General features: G+C 43.8%; 1 protein-coding gene across 13 annotated transcripts in view; it reads right to left on the bottom strand.

Annotated features, from left to right (window-relative positions):
- The window catches only part of ppfibp2b (PPFIA binding protein 2b), a 93,960-nt gene that overhangs the window by 50,984 nt on the left and 22,396 nt on the right, over window positions 1-20,580 (bottom strand). For 11 of the 13 annotated variants that reach the window (XM_061772723.1, XM_061772717.1, XM_061772715.1 and 8 more), the window contains 2 exons: window positions 1,889-1,975; window positions 492-605 (listed from right to left, as the gene is read on the bottom strand). In XM_061772723.1, the coding sequence (XP_061628707.1) occupies window positions 492-605; window positions 1,889-1,975 (201 nt within the window). Of the gene's footprint in view, window positions 1-491; window positions 606-1,888; window positions 1,976-6,310; window positions 6,466-20,580 lie in introns of those variants that run through there. The other 2 variants (XM_061772725.1, XM_061772731.1) reach the window with 2 other exon arrangements.

Genomic DNA, 20,580 nt, shown 5'->3' with positions numbered 1-20,580 from the left:
ATCTTAATCTAATCTTTTTACTTTTCATTTTGTGGGTTGTAAAAACTTGCTAAATATAGATGATAAACATTGTGCCTCCGAGGGGTATTTATTATTCGGCTATGGGGTTTTACTTTTACTGCTGAAAATGCAGAAGACAAAGGGTCTGTTGAGTAATTTGAACAGAGAATAGATTCACTGGTACACTCAGTTGTGGTATTGTTCAGCCTGGGCTGGCTGTGCTCAAAAATTTGCCTCAATGCTGAGGTCAAAAACACCACTGGGACCATTGGAAAGAGCAACTATAATTCGACTTTTCTTTTTTTAACTGAAAGTGCCAACAAATTGCCAATAATTTGGCCATATGTTTTGGCTATTCATTATGGCCAAATCCTTACTTGATTATTTAATACAATTTTATTGGATCTTATTGTGCTGGTGAAAATATAGTCATTAATATTTTTGTTCAAAAAAAGTTTTTAGATGTGTCAGATTTCCAGAATGAGTGTTACCTGTTGCAGCATTTCCTCAGTGGAGGCTAGTTTCTGTCTGTGTTCTTTTAGGGAGCTTTCTAGATCTCTGATCTTCTCCCCTTGGGCCTCCACCTGGTCAGTCAGTACACTCACCTAATGGTTGACAGTCATTCATTAATACATACAGTACACACAGGATTAGTGAATGAATAGATAATGTCTTTATACAATCTTTTAGTAGATGGCCAACCAAGCAACATTCTCTCATTCTGTTTCATAGGCAACAAATGGCAAACATTACACATGACATTCCTCAACTTAACAACACCATTCAATTACTCAGCAAGTCTGTTACCGAGGAATCTGGGCTTGACATTTACAATAATCCCCCTTGACATGACAATCACCTCCAGCCAAGCGTACACAGTTCAGATATGTACACAAACAAACACACTTGTTTCTACTAAATTATGTTGAATCCCTCGGTACATAGATGAGTCACTGTCACTTTAACCCCCACTATATGCACCCCACAGCCATTTTCTATCCTGAAACTCCTGCTTCATTAACTGTCTCATGGCAGATTACAAAAATCCATTATTAAGTGCATGTACAGCACACGTGAAATTTGCTTTTTTCAACCATTAGCTGACAACGTAACAAACAAAATGATTTGAGCAACATATCACAAGGAAAAGGGAAGGAGATAAACAAATTAAGATAAATGTTTCCCTCTAAGCTACAGTGAAAGCTTTCTGTTTAAGTGCTAACACAGATACACGAATACACACAACCAAGCCTGAAGGTAAGGCAGGTAAAAGTTCAACTCAGAAAAGTGAAACGGCAAAACTATCTACAAATAATCTCCTGTCTGGAAAAAACAAGTTCTGGTTATCTTGTGTATCTGCGAGCATAGCTGCATCAAAACGGTTAAAATTATGATTTTTTTCTATTGATGTTTTGTGTTTGATAAGTGCATGAATGTAACAGGGTGATTAACTTACAAGGCGAGCAAAACAAACTCACTCACACATAGGTTAACTGACCCTGAAAACACGTTAACTTGGAGACAAAGATAATTATCGGTGCTGCATGAACTAGTTATTAAGGTGATTTAAGAAGAGTCTGTTGACACTATGCGTTGTGCAAAGCTATATTCATCTTCTGCTGTCACAGCAACTGTTGCCAGTGAATGCGAGGACATGTTTGAATGGGTCAAAGCTGTTCAGGCATGTTTTATTTGAAATAACATGGAATCTCTTCAGAACCAGGATCACAGAACAGGAACTGAGATGTTTATCAAGTGCGGCTCCAACCCTTCCCAGACTAATCCTACGCCTAAAATGATTACATCAACACGAATAAAAGTGAACTCATGCTTTTAGAGTTACATGAAATGAAGAGGAAATTCACAAACATACACGCAAAATATTTACCTGTAACACCAAGGACTCTTTGTCCCCCTCTAGGCGGAGGAGTCTCTCTTGGTAGCTTTCATTGTTGGCACGAGGACACAAGTTCACCTGGACAACCACACAGAGCAGAAATATATATATATATATGATTGTGCCTCTGTTGAAATATTTACATTTTGATTTATTATATCTTCAGTGTATTTGCTGACCTAATCAGTTCTAACGATACTGTAGTGCAGAGGTGTCAAACTAATTTTTGTCACGGGCCACATCATAGTTATGGCTTCACTCGGAGGGCCATTATGGCTGTGAACCCATATGAATGAATGTATGATTGCCTTGTATTATAACACAAATTGATGGATAACTAGTTCTGAAATCAGAAGCCAGTAAAAACTGTTCAACTATAGCATGACTCCATTTATTTAAAAAAGGGGATTGGTAACAAAAACTGCTTTCAATATCTCAATATTTGTAGACGTGAAGACAATTTGCAATTTTGGTATTTTCGCAAGAAACACGAAGTCGATGCACATGATTTGGTTTTGCGTGCCACATAAAATGATATGGCGGGCCGGCTCTGACCCCCAAGTCACCAATTTCTCACCTGTGCTGTAATGTAACACTTTTGAAACAATTCTGAAACACAATTTTTAAATATCTTACAAAAACAGGGGAATATAAGCAATTTATAGTTACAAATATTTTTCATTTTAGGTGACCAAAAAAAACTTAAAAATTCTATAGTCCAGCTATTATTACTAAGTGCGAAATTGCAAAGGTGAGAGGTATTCCTTCCATCCTCGGTTGGTTTAGTTAGTAAAATGGATTAAAACTACACCACTGATTTCCAAGAATATTTGTGGTAAGGAAAGGTAAGGAGATATATGTATATGATATATAGCTTCTGCAGCCAAGTAATGCAGCCGTTTTGCCTCAATTACTTTAAGACTTTCAAGGTTTTTAAGAGATCATTGAACAATTTAAAAAATAAATAAACATTTTAAAAAAATCAATTGATTCTTATGCCCAATTATGCGCTTATGATACAGGTTAGCAAAATTTGGGATATAAGAACAGCGTTAACTACGATGAATGACAAAAGCTGTCAGCAGCCGGGATTGGAGCAAAGTCCAAAATGATTTGGCTTCAGGACCAGAGTGCAAAATGTTCCACTGGGGATGAAATTGAATACAGATTGGGACTGATTGTCATGTGCCTTGTTTTAATGTTTTGTGTTTTATAATTGGAAGAAAGATTGTGCTATCACAAGTGTAATTTTGATGGATCTGGGTCACAAGGTGCGTGATTTATTTTTCTTTTAATGTCAAAGGCACAAATGTCTTGAGGGGGCTTAGTTTAGTGCCCCTTCAAAACTAATTCATAGTAGGTTTTCACTTATTCTATGAAAATGCGATGCTATGACTTACTTTTTCTCACTTCATTACTGAAGTGACCTTAACCAGACCCGTCACAAATAAGAATTTGCATCCAGTACTGCTGCGATTAGTAATCAATTATTCTACTGCCAATTCTATCGGAATAATCAAGTATAAGGATAAAATATATTTTTACTTGGTTAAGGAGCGATTATGAATACACAATAGAAAATGAGACAGTCTCTTAATAATGCAACCAACTGGTTTCAATTTTATCCAACTGTGGTATCTCAGTCGAAACATGAGGGGGCACTATGTCAAATATTACATTAAACAGAGGCGAAGAAAAGGACACGAAGAATGTAGTTTCACGTTAAATGGATGCTAGCCGTGCTGATTGATTGGTAAATAAAGTGAATAAAAAAAGAAATGCAGTGGAAGACTGATTCTTGCGAACACCACATTGACTAAACCACACTCTAATATAAAGGAAGCCCAGACAGCATATTGGCAGCCCTCCGTGTATTTGCATGGTCGCACACAAAGCGAGCTGCTAATGCTGACTTAAACAAGCTCACGTGGCGAAAAGTAACATTTATATTGTATTCAGAAGTCCAATTTGCAGTAAAACCAAGACAAATTGCAATTCAAATGAATTTAATGTCTGCACAGCTTAATGAGTTCACAATATACTTCATTTTAGTTTATATACAGACAGAGAACTTAAAAGTTGAAATTTAGAGATTATAGGTATCAGACATAATAATGAAGGCCACTCCAACACTGCTTTCTCCGAAAAACATTTTATGACCATTGCGGTTTACTGCTTGGCTCAAGTACTCCTCAAAAGCTGTTGGGAAATAGATTAGTATTTCTCGAACAACCAATTTCCAGTACGCAGTTGACAGGAGCACTTGTAAGAAAAAGGATGACGTGTTGTGTGATGTCATCCTTCATGGCTGCGCATCTTTTTCCATGTTGTTAAAAAGGCATTAATAACCTAAGAAAAAAGTAAACATGTCGAGAATCAATCGTTGGATCGTTGCTGAGCTGGGCTCTCGTGTTGTAAACTATAATGTACGATGGTAATAATTGCTGCCAAGTCTGCTATTTAATCAACCCCCAACTTTCCAGGCCCAGACCCTTGTAACCCAATTGAATTGAGTACTGGATTATAAAATCATAGCGAGTATCTCAGTCATATCCATCGCATTGACCATCCACGAACAGGATTTGAGACACATCTTCAAACAACAAAAGATTAACAAAGCGGCAGGCCCAGACCTTGTGTCCCCATCCTCCTTTAAAGTCTGCGTGGACCAGCTCGCTCCAGTTTTCACACAGATCTTCAATAGATCTCTGGAACTGTGCGAAGTACCATCCTGTTTCAAACGCTCCACCACCATCTCAGTCCCCAAGAAACCTGCAATCTCAGTTCTGAATGACTACAGGCTTGTCGCCCTGACATCTGTGGTCATGAAGACCCTTGAACGCCTCGTGCTGGACCACCTCAAGAGCGGCACAGGTCCACAGCAGTTTGCCTACCGAGCAAACAGCTCTGCGGATGATGCAGTAAACATGGGACTGCACTTCATCCTAGAACACCTCGACGATCCTTTTCGTGGACTTCAGCGCTCCGTTCAACACCATTATCCCCAAACTCCTCTCCTCCAAGCTTCTCCGGCTCAGTGTCTCGCCTGCCATCTGCCAGTGGATTTACAGTTTCCTGACGGGCAGGACACAGCAGGTGAGGCTGGGGGACAACACCTCCTCTACACGCACCACCAGCACCGGGGTGCCCCAAGGTTGTGTCCTCTCTCCGCTGCTCTTCTCTCTCTACACGAACAACTGCATGTTGCAATTCCATTGCAACATGCTGCCAATTTTTTGTCTTGAGTTTGTTGTCACATCTCTGTCGGGCCAATTATACATTACTCTTGCACTCACTGTAGTAGTCTCGCCATGCTGCACTATTTGTATTTCTGTTGTTGACCAATACTGGCCACTCATGTGCCTGAGTAGCATCTGCAACATCTGCACAATCGACAGTCTCCCAGATTATCGCACTACTAGTCACTTTAAACTGCATACATTTCTTGTATTCTCGCCGCCCTTTGCACAATGGTCATTGTACCGGACTATTGTTCTATTAGTCATTTCAAACTGCTCTAATTGCTCGAGGACTCTGCATCTTTTTGCAGAATTGTCAAAAAAATAAATAAAAATTGGCCCGGCATTACCACATTACTGGCAACCTTTAATTGCTCAGTGACTGTTTTTTTTTTTTGTATGTCTTTATGTCTCAAAAGTTTTCTCTGTCAATTGACTGTCTGTTATCGTACTAGAGCGACTCCAACTACCGGAGACAAATTCCTTGTGTGTTTTTGACATACTTGGCAAATAAAGATGATTCTGATATCCCTCAGATTTGTTTAACTGTGCTTGTCCACTTTAGGCACAGAGCATAAGCCATCAAGTTTACCATTATCAATGTTGTACTTGCCACTGCTTCAGTTCAGAGGGCCACCAAATACTTCTTAAAAATGCTCTGAATCAATTTATAATGACAAAAATAACCTGACATGAAATGTGACCAGCTTGAATAATAAACCACAAAAGCTAGTCATCAGACAATGTTGTGCTAGAACTTGAAACAAATGTGACTCTCCAGCTACAAGGACACAGATTTTGTGTAAATCTCTGTGATTAAATCCTGCAGTATCAGATGTTGCTTTGTATTAGGAATGTAGCACGAATCAGCTGATGGACAATTTGACTAATCTGACAGGACGAGCCTTGTGATGCATCCCCGCAAATGCCCTGACTGCTCGGCAAAAGGAAATTATAGCAAAAAAAAAGGCCCATTGACTGAAAATAGTCACAACAGAATTGCATCCAAGCTAGAAAAATAATAATTTCCTGCCCAAGAAACGTTCTTCCGAACGACACAATTTTCCTCTTCTGTTCTCTTGTAAAAGTACTGATGCAGCATTATGTGCATTAAGTGAAGAGTAGTAGTGATAGACACCACACTAAAATGATAAAGTTCAGCTTAAACACTTACCTTTTTGAGCCAGGAGAAGTGCTTGTATACATCAATGGGAGTCTCCATACTCCCAGCCCATATCTACCCTATCTCCTCGAGGATTTTATCTCGGCCGGTCAGAATGAGTGAGCCTGTGTGCATGTGTTTGTTTGTCTCTTTGTCCCTCCCTCTGGTGGATTGAGACCAAGCCTACTTCAAGTACTTCTTGACGTTAGCAGAAAGTACTGTCAAGTGTGAAAATGCATGACTACAATGTTGACAGATGTTTCATTTATTTATTTTTACTATCTCTGCTGTCTGAGCAGAAAACTGCCTCCCAGTGTTTTGGCCCCTTTTTTCTGCTGCTCGCTTGAGTACAACTGACCACTTTTTGTCTACATTCTGCCTCCTTTTTCCTCACTTGGGTTCGCTTTTAACCCTTCAATCAACAAATACTCCTTTCTTGTTTTCTCTCCTTTCATGCTCTATTTTCTCAGCTCCCTTATCCCCCTGCCGCAGTTGTCTGTCTTATAGCCAAATGGCCAAGCCCAGAAAGAAGGGGTGGTCAAAAAAGTTTGCCTGTTTTGTCATCTGTTCGTGTCCATCTTGGCACAATTTCAGTTTCTCACACATATGAATGCATGCACACAGGCACGCACACACGCACGCACACATCTGCTAAATATGTTGTTGTGAGTCTCCTTGAGTCACATACTGTATAAGAGTGAGTAAAACATTTCAGTCTTTAGACCCAACAGTCTGTCTCTGCATGACAACAGAATTTAATTTCAGTTCTGTGCATGTCCTCTTGAACAATTCACAGTAACTGTGAGCTATTCATCTCATGACATCAACAAGGGAGGAGACCTGCATTTATAAATTCCGCCAGTAAAAGATCATGTGTAAAAGGACATGTTTTTTCCTTAACATCCATGTCAACAGTCTAAACACAACTTGGGACTGTGTGTTAAATTAAGTTGCTGTTAATAGATCAAAAACACTTAATACATCAACAATGTTTGATGAAGGTTCAGATCTTTAAAATCAAAATCTAAATTTTTAGATTAGAGTAGCCAATGTTGTTGTGTAATGTGTGTAATGTATTGTAGTGCTATACAAGAGTATGGTAAAGTAACCCTGAAACTGAAGTAGCTTTATTTAGCAATAATAATTTTAAAAAATAATAATGCAATGCTGCATAGGCATGGAAAATAATCTGTGTCCCTGGTCACTGGCGATGGTTTTAACAAAAACAATTTGGCAATTAATTGTGTTTGACCACGCAACGAATATTGAGTGCAGTAAAGCCATGATTAGCTTCGTTGTTTTGGTGAATTTGTTCACAGCAGTAATTTGACTTACAAACCAGTAAATAGTAAGACAGCTACATTGAGCCAAATAATGAGAAAATCTATTAACATCTCTGGACACAAATGTTTAACACTAGCGAAAGGGATTTACCATCAGAATAATAATGGCACCACTTTAAATGTCCCATATTTTACCAAACCGACTTTTTCTAGTATTTGGGATGTTATGTTGGCTCTGTGGTGCCTCAGTAAATGTGAAATATGAATTAAAATCAGCCACACATTCCTGAGTTACAGATGTTTTTCTGTCGATAGGCCTGAAATCAGGTCATTTGAATTTCTCGACATCACCAGTGAAGATCTCCGCCTACCTCTCCACCCCGAGCCACCACTGTCAACATAAACACGTGTCCTCTCACAAGTAGTGAGGTTTGGTAACCAATCACATGAAAGGGGGCGGTCTTAGCAAACTATGGACAAAGCGGATACAAAACTGGGTCAAACAGAAGTACAGTAGCTGTCAGAGGGGCCTTTTCTGGACACTAGTATAACAAAACCAAGGTTTTTTTTTTAAAATGAAATTGACACTTTTATACTAGGTCCATGTTAGAGAGTCACTCTATGGAGGTCTAAATAGCCACAATATGGAACCTTTAACTAACAAATGGCGCTGCCGTATTTTTCCAAGTTCAGTCTTGGCAGAGGCGTATGCTTTGTTGAGTGATATTGTCAATATAATGTAATGGACATTATAACATTACTAAAACCCAAGTTTTGCACAGGACTGAGAAGCCTGTGATGCTCTGAGCAATTACAAGCAGCAGCCATCACAAATTCCTTCCTGTTGGCATGCCATCACAAATTGGATGTCACAAAACTTCCTCAAAGTTAATCTAACTGAAATGCTGGTGATTGGGCCCAAAAAAAAAAAAAAAAAAAAAAAAAACTCCCTTGTTATGCAGACCTCAACCTCACCATCAATAACTACACAATTATGCCTACCCTAGATGCTGAAACCCTAATCCATACATATACGTTACTTCTAGATTTGACTACTGCAATGTCCTTCTTTCCAGCCTACCCCTATGCAACACGAAGAAAAACTATAACTTGCACAAAATACTGCTGCCAGAATACTCACTCGCACCAAATTTGTTTTATCACATCACCCCTAACCCTAACTCCCCAGATTGGCTACTTATTCAGGCATGATAAGACTTCAAAGTCCTACAAATACCTTCATGGCCAAGCACCCTCCTATCTCTCAGACCTAATTACCCCTTACTGTCTCCGCCGTCCCCTTCACTCACAAAATGCTAGCTACCTCAGTCTCTTAGCTGTTTATAAAAAACATTGGGAAGCAGGGCGTTGTCTTATTGTGCTCCTTTCCTCTGAAATCAAGTTCCACCTAGTGTTAGAAATGCTCCTTCAATCCAGGTGTTTAAAACTAGACTCCAAACACATCTCTTTACAAAATATTTAAACTTTGAATGAGGGCCTCGGTAACGGGGCCCACCTCATTATCGCGGCTTCTGCCTGAAGTTTTAAATGCTGTATAACCACATACAAACAGGCAATACAACAATACTTTCCGGCATATTTGCTTTTGAACTCTGTGAAAAACAAGTTATAATAACAATATTCAATCGTGATTTCTACTTTCTTTTCCCAGAAGGCGGCCCGTCCAAGGCAGGAGGTGCTGACACCCTACCATAAGCCCCAAGTCAGCCAGGGACCCCACACAGCCCGAGGGAAAGAGGGGCGACGACCACGGCGGAACGCCCCAGGGAGAGGGAAGAGGAGGACACAGGCCAGGGACGCAGCAGCACGCCCCCCACCCGGAGACCAGGATGAGACTCCCGGAGTGGGGCCAGCAGGCACCTACCCGGCACCCAGGGATGGAGAGCAGCCCTGTCACCAGCATCCCCCAGGAGGGCAACACGTACACAACCAGACCCAAGAGAAGGAGGGGGAATTTCTAGTCTGTTGGCTAAAGCCTTAGAAATATTTGGATGTCCGCATTAATTAGTGACAGCGGTCGGTAATTAGCTGGATGAGTGGGGTCGCTGGATACGCTGGAGAGACTACCTCTCTCGGCTTGCCTGGGAACGCCTCGGGATCCCCTCGGAAGAGCTAGAGGCTGGGGAGAGGGATGTCTGGGCTTCCCTGGGAGGCTGCTGCCCCCGCGACCCGACCTCAGATAAGCGGAAGACAATGGATGGATGGATGAGAAGAGCCCAGGGGTGACTTTGGAATTGCGAAACAGTTGACCGTCTAGATATAGTTTGTGCACGACCAGTGAGGCATGTTTTCCTTGTTGTGGGTAATTCTTTATTAGAGGGTACAATAGTCCTGCTCGTGGACTTCTGCGTTCAACACCATCATCCCCAAACTTCTCTCATCCAGGCTTCTCCAGCTCAGCATCTCGCCTGCCATCTGCCAGTGGATTTACAGCTTCCTGACAGGCAGGACACAGCAAGTGAGGCTGGGGGACACCACCTGATCTACACGCACCACCAGCACCGGGGCGCACCAAGGTTGTGTCCTCTCTCCGCTGTTCTTCTCTCTCTACACGAACGACTGCATTTCAACACACCCGGCTATCAAACTCCTGAAGTCTGCAGACGACACCACAGTCATCGCCCTCATCAAAGACGGTGACGAGTCTGCGTATCAATAGGAAGTGGAGCGGCTGGAGCTATGATGCGGCCGACACAACCTGGAGCTGAATACGCAAAGGTACAGATGATCGTTGACTTCAGGAGGCATCCTTCGCCACAGCTGCCCCTCACGCTGTCCACCTGCCCTGTGTCAACCGTCGAGACCTTCAAGTTCCTGGGAATTACAGTCTCTCAAGACCTGAAGTGGGAGATCAACATCAACTCCATCCTCAAAAAGGCCCAGGAGAGGATGATGTACTTCCTACGGCTTCTGAGGAAGCACGGCCTGCCACAGGAACTGTTGAGGCAGTTCTACACAGCAGTCATCAAATCAGTACTGTGTTCTTCCATCACAGTCTGGTTTGGTGCAGCTTCAAAAAAGGACAAACTCAGACTGCAACAGACAATAAAAACTGCTGAAAAGATTGTCGGTACCCCCCTACCCACCCTTGAGGACTTGCATTCTAAATCTTCTTGGACCCTCCACATCCTGGTCACCACCTCTTCCAGCTCCTTCCCTCAGGTCGTCGCTACAGATCATAGCAAACTAAAAAAAAACAGACATTCCAACAGCTTCTTCCCTCTTGCCATTAACTTCTTAAACAGCTAACCTACCATTCCATTGCAACAAGCTGCAAATTTTGTCTTGAGTTTTTTGTCACATCTCTGTCGGGCCAATTATACATTACTCGTGCACTCACTTTAGTAGTCTTGCCACGCTGCACTATTTGTATATCTGTTGTTGACCAATACTGGCCACTCATGTGCCTGAGTAGCATCTGCGACATTGTCCCAGTTTATTGCACTACTAGTCACTTTAAACTGCACACATTTCCTGAAGTCTCTGTGCCCTTCGCACAATGGTCATTACACCGGACTATTGTTCTATTAGTCATTTCAAACTGCTTTAATTGCAAGAGGGCTCTGCACCTTTTTGGATATTGTCAAAAAAATAAAAATTTTAACCTTTTATTGCTCAGTGACTGTGTTTTTTGTCTTTATGTCTCAAAAGTATTCTCTGTCAATTGACTGTCTGTTGTCGTACTAGAGCTGCTCCAAATACCCGAGACAAATTCCTTGTGTGTTTTTGACATACTTGGCAAATAAAGACGATTCTGATTCTGATATATTAAAATCGCCACCTATGATAATTGTTGAATTAGGTGACAAACTGGTCAGATGTGAAAAAAGTGTGTGAATAAAAGCTGGATCAGCAATATTAGGGGTGTTTACATTAACTAATGTGTGTGATTTGTTAAATATAGTTGAATGTACAACTATGTATTGGCCTTCTGGGTCAATTATTGTGATATTTAGCATAAAAGTAGTCAATTATGAATTAGTATTGAGACTCCTGTTATAGCTCGGCTAAAAGGTCTGACTGAAATTTAAATCGGAAAGGTAATGTGTAGGTAAAGGTTTGTGTGTCACAATGATCCTAGGAGCTAAGTTGTCTGGGCCTTCACACCCCTGGTAGGGTCACCCATGGCAAACAGGTCCTAGGGGAGGGACCAGACAAAGCACGGCTCCAAAAACCCCTATGACGAACAAAATATATGGGTCAAGGCTTCCCTTGCCCGGACATGGGTCACCGGGGGCCCCCTCTTGAGCCAGGCCTGGAGGTGGGGCTCGAAGGCTAGCGCCTGATGGCCGGGCCTGCACCCATGGGGCCCGGCCGGGCACAGCCCGAAAGGGTAACGTGGGTCCCCCTTCCCATGGGCTCACCACCTGTGGGAGGGGCCATAGGGGTCGGGTGCAGTGTGACCTGGGCGGTGGCCGAAGGCGGGGAGCTTGGCTATCCGATCCCCGGCTACAGAAGCTGGCTCTAGGGACGTGGGATGTCACCTCTCTGGCAGGGAAAGAGCCCGAGCTGGTGTTTGAGGTTGAAAAGTTCAGACTAGATATAGTCGGGCTCGCCTCTACACACGGCTTGGGCTCTGGTACCAATCCTCTTGAGAGGGGTTGAACTCGTTTCCACTCTGGAGTTGCCCAGGGTGAGAGGCGCTGAGCAGGTATGGGTATACTTATTGCCCCCCTGGCTCAGCGCCTGTACGTTGGGGTTCACCCCGGTGGACGAGAGGGTAGCCTCCCTCCGCCTTCGGGTGGAGGGAAGGGTCCTGACTGTTATTTGTGCCCATGCACAAAACAGCAGTTCAGAGTACCCACCCTTTTTGGAGTCCGTACAGGGGTTGCTGGAGAGCGCTCCCGCTGGGGACTCCATCGCTCTGCTGGGGGACTTCAATGCTCACGTGGGCAATGACAGTGAGACCTGGAAGGGTGTGATTGGGATGAATGGCCCCCCCGATCACAACCCGAGTGGTGTTCTGTTATTGGACTTCTGTGCTCACCACGGATTGTCCATAACGAACACCATGTTCAAGCATAAGGGTGTCGACCGAGGGTGTCCTTGGCACCAGGACACCCTCGGTCGCCGTTCGATGATTGACTTTGTGCTCGTGTCATCGGACTTGTGGCCGCATGTCTTGGACACTCAGGTGAAAAGAGGGGCAGAGCTGTCAACTGATCACCACTTGGTGGTGAGTTGGCTCCGATGGTGGGGGAAGAGGCCGGTCCGACGTGGCAGGCCCAAACGTATTGTGAGGTTCTGCTGGGAATGTCTGGCAGAATCCCCTGTCAGAAGGAATTTCAACTCCCACCTCCAGCAGAACTTCACCCACGCCCTGGGGTAGGCGGAGGATATTGAGTCCGAGTGGACCATGTTCCGCGCCTCTATTGCCGAGGCGGCCAACCGGAGCTGTGGCCGTAAGGTAGTGGGTGCCTGTCGTGGCAGCAATCCCCGAACCCGTTGGTGGACACCAGCGGTGAGGGATGCCGTCAAGCTGAAGAAAGTGTCCTACCAGGCCTTTTGGACTGTGGGACTCCTGAGGCAGCTGATGGGTACCGGCTGGCCAAGCGGAATGCGGCTTTGGTGGTCGCTGAACCAAAAACCTGGGCATTTGATGGGTTCGGTGAGGCCTTGGAGAACGACTTCCGGACGGCTTCGAGGAAATTCTGGTCCACCATTCGGCGTCTCAGGAAGGGGAAGCAGTGCCCCATTAACACTGTGTATAGTGGGGATAGGGCGCTGCTGACCTCGACTCGGGACGTTGGGAGTCGGTGGGGAGAATACTTCGAAGACCCTCCTCAATTCCACCGACACGCCATGAGGAAGCAGAGTCTGGGGTATCTGAGGCGGGCTCTCCTATCGCTGGGGTTGAGGTCACCGAGGTAGTTAAAAAGCTCCTCGGTGGAAAGGCCCTGGGGGTAGATGAGATTCGCCCAGAGTTCCTCAAGGCTCTGGATGTTGTAGGGCTGTCCTGGTTGACACGCCTCTGCAACATCGCGTGGACATCGGGGATAGTGCCTCTGGATTGGCAGACTGGGGTGGTGGTCCCCCTTTTTAAGAACAAGGTTGTGTTCCAACTACATGGGGATCACACTACTCAGCCTCCTTGGTAAGGTCTATTCAGGGGTGCTGGAGAGGAGGGTCCGTCTGGAAGTTAAATCTCAAATTCAGGAGGAGCAGTGTGGTTTTCGTCCTGGCCGTGGAACAGTGGACCAGCTCTTCACCTTCGGCAGGGTCTTCGACGGGGCATGGGAGTTCGGCCAACCAGTCTACATGTGTTTTGTGGACTTAGAGAAGGCATTCGACCGTGTCACTCGTGGGGTCCTGTGGGCAGTGTTTCGGAAGTATGGGGTACCGAACCACCTGATACGGGCTGTTCGGTCCCTGTACGACCGGTGTCAGAGTTTGGTACGCATTGCCGGCAGTCACTCGGACTCGTTTCCAGTGAGGGTTGGACTCCGCCAAGGCTGCCCTTTGTCACAGATTCTGTTCAGAACTTTTATGGAGAGAATTTCTAGGCGCAGCCGAGGCGTAGAGGGGATCCGGTTTGGTGGCCTCAGTATTGCATCTCTGCTTTTTGCAGATGATGTGGTTCTGTTGGCTTCACCAGGCTGTGATCTACAACTCTTGCTGGAGCGGTTCGCAGCCGAGTGTCAAGCGGCTGGGATGAGAATCAACACCTCTAAATCTGAGACCATGGTCCTTAGTCGGAAAAGGGTGGAGTACCCTCCCCAGGTCGGGGATGAGATCCTTCCCCAAGTGGAGGAGTTCAAATATCTTGGGGTCTTGTTCACAAGTGAGGGAAGAATGGAACGGGAGATCGACAGGCGGATCGGTTCAGCGTCTGCAGTGATGCAGACTTTGTATCGGTCTGTTGTGGTGAAGAAGAAGCTAAGCCGAAAGGCGAAGCTCTCAATTTTCCGGTCAATCTCCGTTCCTACCCTCACCTATGGTCACGAGCTGTGGATCGTGACCGAAAGAACAAGATCCCGGATACAAGCGGCCAAAATGAGTTTCCTCCGCAGGGTGTCCAGGCTCTCCCTTAGAGATAAGGTGAGAAGCTCTGTCATCCGGGAGGGGCTCAGAGTAGAGCCTCTGCTCCTCCGCATTGAGAGGAGCCAGATGAGGTGGCTCGGGCATCTGTTTAGATGCCTCCTGGACGCCTCCCTGGGGACGACCCAGGATACGCTGGAGAGACTACATCTCTCGGCTTGCGTGGGAACACCTCGGGATCCCCTCGGAAGAGCTAGAGGAAGTGGCTGGGGAGAGGCATTGTCTTCATTTAGCTCTCTGACTTCTTGGTGCGTGAATTCCAAGGTGGTTTTGAGCTCCTTAATCTCCTGGTGTAATAGATCGAGAAGTGATAGCTTCTTGTCAATGGAGGAGAGGACTTGAATATGGGCGTCGGGTGGGCTGAGTAGCAGATCTTCAGTGCTAGTAGACGAGTTAGCCTTCAGTCTTTTCAGAGGCTTGGTCCAGTCGTCATGGTGTGATCCGCTGTCTTGCATGACGCAGCGATCGAAAGATCGTGGAGCCAATCTTAGAGTGGCTCAACGATGGTATTTTGGCGTCATCAGGGATTGGAAAAAAGTAATCAATAATAATCCCGCAATAAAAGGAAAAAAAGTGGATGAGGAGAAAATGAAATCTCGGAATTGCTCATCTGATTTTGCAGCATAGCTACCAAAATTTCGTCTGGGAAATCTCGCTGTGTCAGAGCAAGTCGTATCCCGCCCTCTCCTTTTCTAACATTCCATACAACAAAATAAGTAAATTATTTATGAGTATTGCTGTAATCGGATCGGACCGACATCGGTACAGGCCAAAACTCTAGGCTGCAATATCAGTACCGGATCGAAAGTGAAAAGATTGGATCAGGACATCCCTAAGGTATTGTATACAGTGCGAAAGTAAACATTGGATGGATGGGGATAGAAGTGCACAGTAATATACTGTATGATTTGACGATGTCTTTTTCAGAAAAACCTGTGGAAAAACATACAGAAACTATTAAAGCCTACTGAGAAGGACTCAGCCAGCAAGAAAAAGAGAGGTTTTTTTCGTTCCACCTGTACTGTGACCCTTCCTGCAATACTGTGAGTCTTACTGCAATACCGTGAGCTTTCTCATGATATTGCAATAATTATTGTACCGTGAGATTAAAACCGTGATAAAACCGAACCGTGAGCTCCAGCTATCGCTAGATCCCTTGTTAATACCAGTCAGACGATACAGGGGTGAGTGGAATTGTAGAAGTTAACATGCAAACTCCGCCTGTGTGGAGTTTGCATGTTCTCCCCGTGCCTGTGTGGGTTTTCTTCGGGAACTCCGGTTTCCTCCCACATCCCAAAAACATGCATTAATTGGAGACTCTAAATTGCCCGTAGGTGTGACTGTGAGTGCGAATGGTTGTTTGTTTGTATGTGCCCTGCCATTGGCTGGCAACCAGTTCAGGGTGTACTCCGCCTCCTGCCCGATGACAGCTGGGATAGGCTCCAGCACGCCCGCGACCCTAGTGAGGAGAAGCGGCTCAGAAAATAGATGGATGGATAACAAAAGAAGTTATGAAAGAGTGAACGTTGTTGTCAGTATGCCAGATCATTTTATTTTACATACTATAATTATTTGTGTCCAGCTACATGAATTTAACATCAACAAGTAATAGCATATATCAGGGCGGCCCAAACTACAGCCCAGTGCCCATTCATGGCTCGCTGTCCGTTTTTTAGTGGCCAGTGGCTTACAGAGAATTAGACGGCCTGCAATGCTATTTAAAAAAACTGACAACTACAAATAAATTGGTTACGTATAGAGCTTAGATATGCAAAGATAACATAAATTATTTACAATGAAAATAGTCGCAAAATTTCCTCTCTTAAAAGGTGCATAAGCATATTTGCCTTTCAGAAGCAAAAATATGCAGGCCCAGATCTGTTCTAGTGGGATATAATAGCACGGCCCAGCCTAAAATCCTGTGATGCTGTGAAGTAGCGTATTTCCCAACATAACTGTCATATAGAAATAATGTACATGGTGTTGCAAAAGTCATCATATACTTCCATTCTTCAATTTAGTTTTAGGTACTGTATCATCCAAACAGACATGAGGTCATCAGTATTTGCTAGCTTATAGTAGAAGTTGTAGTTTTTGTCCATTTGTCATTCCTAAGCCGATGGCTCACCAGTTTACATTGGAACAGTGTTGCAAAATTGCCACCTTGCAAGATGTTTTTCTGTCCCCGACTGCAGTTCAGCACTGAAGCATCTGCTGAGTCAAGTTTTTGTTAATGTCGACTTCTCTAGGAGTTCAGTCTTTTCAAAAGTGCTGGTAGAAGCAGGCCTTCCACTGCATGGTTTGTCAAGAATAGATTCTGTTTTGAGAAACTTGCGATGGATAGCGTAAATTGTACTACGCGTTGGAGCAGTGTGACAGCCATAAAGCTTCTCAAACTGGTGCTGAACTGCAGTTGAAAACTTCTTGACAGCCGGCTATTTTACAATGTTGCTCCAATGTAAATTGTGAGCCATGGGCAAGAGAATGATATCCATATAAAAAGTGCAAAACCTAAGCTGTCAAATGCTGATGGTCTCATCTTTGTCCGAATGATACCTGAAACGAAATAGACAAAAAGAAAGTGTAAAGTGACTTTTGAGTCACCCTGTATAATTGCTTGATAGATTTGTTTAAACGTGTTTTATGAAATAAAGTCAAATTTTTTTCAAAGTAGCCTATGTATTCTTTGATTTTCTGTTTGAGGTTATGCAAAATTTAAAAAGCTGCTTAACTACATTAATTATACACCTTTCCCTTTCAGTCAACTACAATAACTTAAACGTCCTGCCTACAAACTTCTTTCTGTGAGGAACAGCAGCCTCTGCAGGACAACAAGACTAGAGCTGATAACAGTTTCATGTCTATACACCAGAAAAAACAAATGAAAGTTAATTCAACCCAAAATTCAAACAAACAGAAGGGGGACAGGGAAATACAGTAGTTTGTTTAAAAAAAATAAAAATAAAAAAAAAAGAACAGCCTGATAGAGGCCACACAGGAAAACCAGTTGTTAGAGCAATGAGGCCAGGAAGTTGGTAAAAGTCTACTTCTTTGGGGCCACTTTAAGCAGTCACACTTTAACAGCATATATATATATATATATATATATATATATATATATATATATATATAAATAAATTGTAGCAGTAATGATTGTTGAAGAAAGAAAGCAAATCACCATACTCTTTAATTAAACAGTAATTAATCATTACACTTTATAATATAAATATTAAATTATTGGGAACACACAAATGTCAAATGTTTCATGAAAACAAAGAAACTAGGTGCAGAGCAACACACGGGCACACTTTAATCACGTAACCTTCCATGGGTGTACTGTGCATATATTAAATTTTAAGACATTTTGAGTTGGGTGATAATGCATACCTTTCTTGATACATTATATATTTTTTTAATCATAGCACAGCAAGTACATGGGCTACAGTAAGTTGTGCAAAGGTTGACTAATTAGGACAAGCAGTATTGAAAATGGATAGGTGGATCGCTAAAGTTTGTGGTTAAAAATTATCCATCCATTTTCAATAGCGCTTATTCTTATTAGGGTTACGGGTGAGCTGGAGCCGACTTTGGGCGAGAGATGGTACATCAAGGTATAACCTGGGGTGGTCTCCACCAGCCAATTGCAGGGCAAATAGAGATACACAACCACTCACACCTATTTCGTGTAATCAATTAAACTGACATGGATTTTTTGGGAAAGTGGTAGGAAGCCAGATTACCCGAGGGGGAAAACAAAGCAAAAAAAACAAAAACACGCAAGCACGTATAGAACATGCAAACCCCACACAGGAAGACCGGAGCCCATATTCGAACCCCTACCCTCAAAGCGATGAGGTAGATGTGCTAACCAATCATTCAAAATCCCATCCCGCCCAAAGATTATCCATCCATTGGTCCATCCATTTTCTTCCACTTATCTTATTCGGAGTCAGTCGCAGAGGCAGCCTCTTAAGCAAGGAAGCCCAAACGTTCCTCTCCCCAGCCACTTCAGCCACCTCCTCCGAGGCGTTCCCAGGCTAGTCGGGAGCCAGTCTCTCCAGCGTGTCCTGGGTCGTCCCTGGGGCCACCTCCCAATGGGACGTGCTCACCAGGGGGCGTCCTGACCATCCATGCCCGAGCCACCTCATCTGGCTCCTCTCGATGCGGAGGAGCAGCGGCTCGACTCACAGCCCCTCCCAGATGACCGAGCTTCTCAACCTCTCTCTAAGGTTGAGCCCAGACACCCTGCAGAGGGAACTCATTTTGGCCGCTTGTATCCGCGATCTTGTTCTTCTGGTCACAACCCAGAGGTCGTGACCACAGGTGATGGTAGGAACGTAGATCAACCGGTAAATAGGGGGCTTTGTCTTTCAGCTCAGCTCCTTCTTTTGTGGTGATTAGCACCCTGAGCATCCTCTGCAGAGCATGGACAGCACTCTGTTCCTCTCTCTCCCTTCCTCTCGAGCACTGATCACCTCCTCGCCTGCACACCTGATTTCCATTAGCACTCACACAGCCTGGACTTAACCCTGACAGTCCCAGTGTTTCAGGGCCAGAGTATTCCCGCATCTCTGTGGTACACTGGCAGACTCTTCACTTAAGTATTGCGTACTGAAGAAGGTTATTTAACTTCCGGTGCTCCTATTTACCCTCGTGTCTTCTCCTCCTTCTCCAGTGCCTTCCAGTGTCTCCTGAAACACCAGCCGCCTCCACCACACTGCCAAGCTCACTTACCTGCTCACTCGTCAGCCTCCTGCACTCTCCTGCTCCCACGGACCACCCTCAGGCCTTCGGATTCCGGACTACGCACAGTTCACAATAAAACCCCTTCCCACGACTTCTTCTGTCTCAGTTTGCTTTTGGGTCCAATCTAACACCTTTGGCTTCAAACCATAACATCTTTACCACAACAGACCAATGAAGAATGGACTGACTGATTGATTGATTGATTAATTGATTTTTAATTCATGAGATAGAAAATAGCAGATTACTAAGGAACAAAAAGAATGCAGAACAAACAGAACTCCAGGGGCTGAAAATAAATAGCCTTTCGGTAGCACAGTAGCAAAATTCCTCACCTCCCTCTGACCATCCAGTTGACCCTGTCTAACCGGACTGCAATTGACTGACTCTGGACTGTGAAAACACTAATTGAGTGATTGCTAGATAATTCACGTGGCTTGTTCCTTGACTCATCACTTTTATTTCCAACTGCACTTTATTCAGAAGTAAATGTATGTAAAAGTAACATGAAAACATACTGTAGGTTAAAAAAAAAAAAAAAAACACAACATGTTGAATGAACAGATTAATCCAGAGAAGAAAATAGGTTGTGGTTACTTGTTAACACTAGCTGACTTTATTTCTCAAAGACCATCTTCATGCAAAATATCCAAATTGACTACTTATGTAAGTCATGCGTCACTAGAGGTGGTTTGTCCCATGTGAAACTGAACAAAACTCTTATTCACAGAGATATCCAGACAAGCTTGTAATCCAGATATGTAAAAATTACTCAAAATCATGGTTATAGATGATCAGAATGTATGTACTATATAGGTGCTTTTTTCAATCGTATTTTTTTGTCCTGAGGCATAAGCACACAATTCAACAACACAAGACACTTGATCAGCTACTGATTTTTCCTCATTGCACACTTCCTCCATACAGTATTAAGGGTAGGAGAACACACTCCGCCCCTGGCATAGGCACTCTTTGCCCAGCCACAAATTCAAAGGCTAAAATCTTTAAATAACATTAACATGAATGATCGCCCATTCTTACAGTCTTTAAAATAAAAAACATTTGGACCTGTGCATTATTTAAATATCTTACTGTATTGATTTCACAATAACAAGGTACATTTATACATGGCGGCGGCACGGTGGGAAACTGGTTAGCATATCTGCCTCACAGTTCTGAGAACCTGGGTTCAAATCC

The sequence above is a fragment of the Phyllopteryx taeniolatus genome, chromosome 5 (genome assembly GCF_024500385.1).
Source record: "Phyllopteryx taeniolatus isolate TA_2022b chromosome 5, UOR_Ptae_1.2, whole genome shotgun sequence".
NCBI classification, from domain to species: Eukaryota; Metazoa; Chordata; class Actinopteri; order Syngnathiformes; family Syngnathidae; genus Phyllopteryx; species Phyllopteryx taeniolatus.
The sequence above is the reverse complement of the archived record's forward strand: the minus strand, read 5'-3'. Positions and strand labels throughout refer to the sequence as shown.